The following is a 1,870-nucleotide window of genomic DNA, read 5'->3' as shown; positions in this document are numbered from 1 at the left end:
ACTCTTCAACGAAATTATTTCTCAAATATTTTACAAAACATTGTAACTTAACAAGATATTGGCAATATTAATTATAAAAACTGTAACAATTCTATTATTAGTTAACAAATAAAAATTAAGGACTAATTTGACAATGGAACGTCTTAGAAAAATAATATTAAAATTATAATTTTTTTTGTTTTTTTTCTCAACGGTGTAACTTCTTTTTCCTCTATATAAATACCAATATCAGCCAAAGTTTTCATAATCGTTCGTCGATTGACATCATGATCCTTAATAAATTATTTATAAAAACCTTGTTGTATCAATTGCCATACGTGCTTACTTTCAGGAGGATAATCAGAATGAAAAACATGAAACAATTTAAAACAAAGTTCCGCAGCCTCTATAATGTTTTTGCATGTATATAAAACTTTATCTACAATTATGTGACTGTGACTGATATTATCCCAGGTAGGACCTATGGCCAAAACATAAGGTTGAAGAGATGTACATATTTTTGCTGACTTTGCTATTTCTATCCGCGACTTACGTCGGCGTTCAATGTGTTCTTCAACTTCCGTTTCACTATAGACTCTCGCGATAAAAGACTCTACAATGTCCACTCTCGTTGGTTTCCACGTCTTGTGCACATGAACATAAGGAAATATAAAAGGAAGTAAAAGGAGAGCTCCAGTCACTCTAAGCGTAACATTGGAATCTTCTAAAAAAGTAAAATAAATATTATAAAATCTAAGAGTATACTGTATATATTATGTATTACTTACGTTTAGCCAACTCAAAGAACGAGGTAGCTATATCCTTATGCTTCTGTTGGCTTGTTTTTTTTAGAACTACTGAGACTGCTGCGATAATGGCGTGTCTGTGATTCTCACAATTTTTGGTTAGATTCCCCGAGTATTTCGTTATAGGGTCTAGGTCGGGATAAAGTTTGTCGAAATCCTGTTCAATCTGCATATGGAAGTTTTGTAATTTCATTGATATGTCCACATAAAAAGTAATACTATTCATTTCGAATAAATATTTGATGTAAGCACATTATATTGCTAAGTTTATAAAGAAAACTTACTAAGGCTTTACCGATTTCTTCAATTTGCAAAAACTTATATTCGTTTAAATAATCCCATACTGTTCCTGGTTGATCTGTTAGTTGTTTCCGCCTGTACTGAAAAGTTGCTTCCCAAGAGGCTGCTAGCTGTGGAGTCAATTTATGGTGCAATTGCTGCCGCAAATACAAAAGATGAGTCTCTATTGTTGGATCAGCTTCTATAACAGATACTAATGTGCGCAAATTAATTGTTGGAAAAAAATATAATATATGAGAACAATATTATTAACATATTTTACTGCGGATGATGAAATTAATTACCTTTTCTTGGAATTTCAATGCTAGATTGAATTTCTCCTTCTGATTGACTGACAGACCTCCAGGTTGTTGTAATATTATATATGTCATTTGAAGAACACGGATCTCTGTTCTTGTCAGTTGAAACTATATTTGGGTGTCTCAACAAAATATCTCGGTTTTCTTTGATAAGTTTTCTCCTTTCTTGAAAGAGTTGAACCTGTAGCACACCTTCTGCTCTTTTTCTCTGAAGTAAGATACCATCTTTACGTTTGTACGGCTCGTATTTAAAGGCATAGAAAGCGGATGTCGGTGTCTTTGGAAATAGATCTTTAAAATATTTCATCCATGTTATAAGGGTAGATGTAGGTACTTTTCGTTGCGGAAGAGTAGCTAAATCGAGCAGATGTTTAGCAATAACTTTTCCTATCAAATTTATGTCAGGCCCCACTGGTACCAAATCATTACGATGGATATTATGAATGAGTTTTCGTAAATGGGATCCGCTATTGTGTAGAAGGGTAA

General features: G+C 32.9%; 1 protein-coding gene across 4 annotated transcripts in view; it reads right to left on the bottom strand.

Annotated features, from left to right (window-relative positions):
* Positions 1–209: 209 nt before the first annotated feature.
* LOC116846722 overlaps positions 210–1,870 on the bottom strand; it is a 4,264-nt gene continuing 2,603 nt past the window's right edge. For 2 of the 4 annotated variants that reach the window (XM_032820931.1, XM_032820929.1), the window contains 3 exons: positions 1,070–1,278; positions 768–951; positions 210–703 (listed from right to left, as the gene is read on the bottom strand). In XM_032820931.1, the coding sequence (XP_032676822.1) occupies positions 282–703; positions 768–951; positions 1,070–1,278 (815 nt within the window). In that variant the 3' untranslated portion in view covers positions 210–281. Of the gene's footprint in view, positions 704–767; positions 952–1,069; positions 1,279–1,347; positions 1,860–1,870 lie in introns of those variants that run through there. The other 2 variants (XM_032820930.1, XM_032820928.1) reach the window with 2 other exon arrangements.

Source organism: Odontomachus brunneus, unplaced genomic scaffold (genome assembly GCF_010583005.1).
Source record: "Odontomachus brunneus isolate Ranch 3 - 2012 unplaced genomic scaffold, Obru_v1 Obru_scaffold_067, whole genome shotgun sequence".
In the NCBI taxonomy this organism is placed as follows: domain Eukaryota; kingdom Metazoa; phylum Arthropoda; class Insecta; order Hymenoptera; family Formicidae; genus Odontomachus; species Odontomachus brunneus.
Note: the sequence above shows the minus strand (reverse complement) of the source record. Positions and strands in the feature narration are given on the sequence as shown.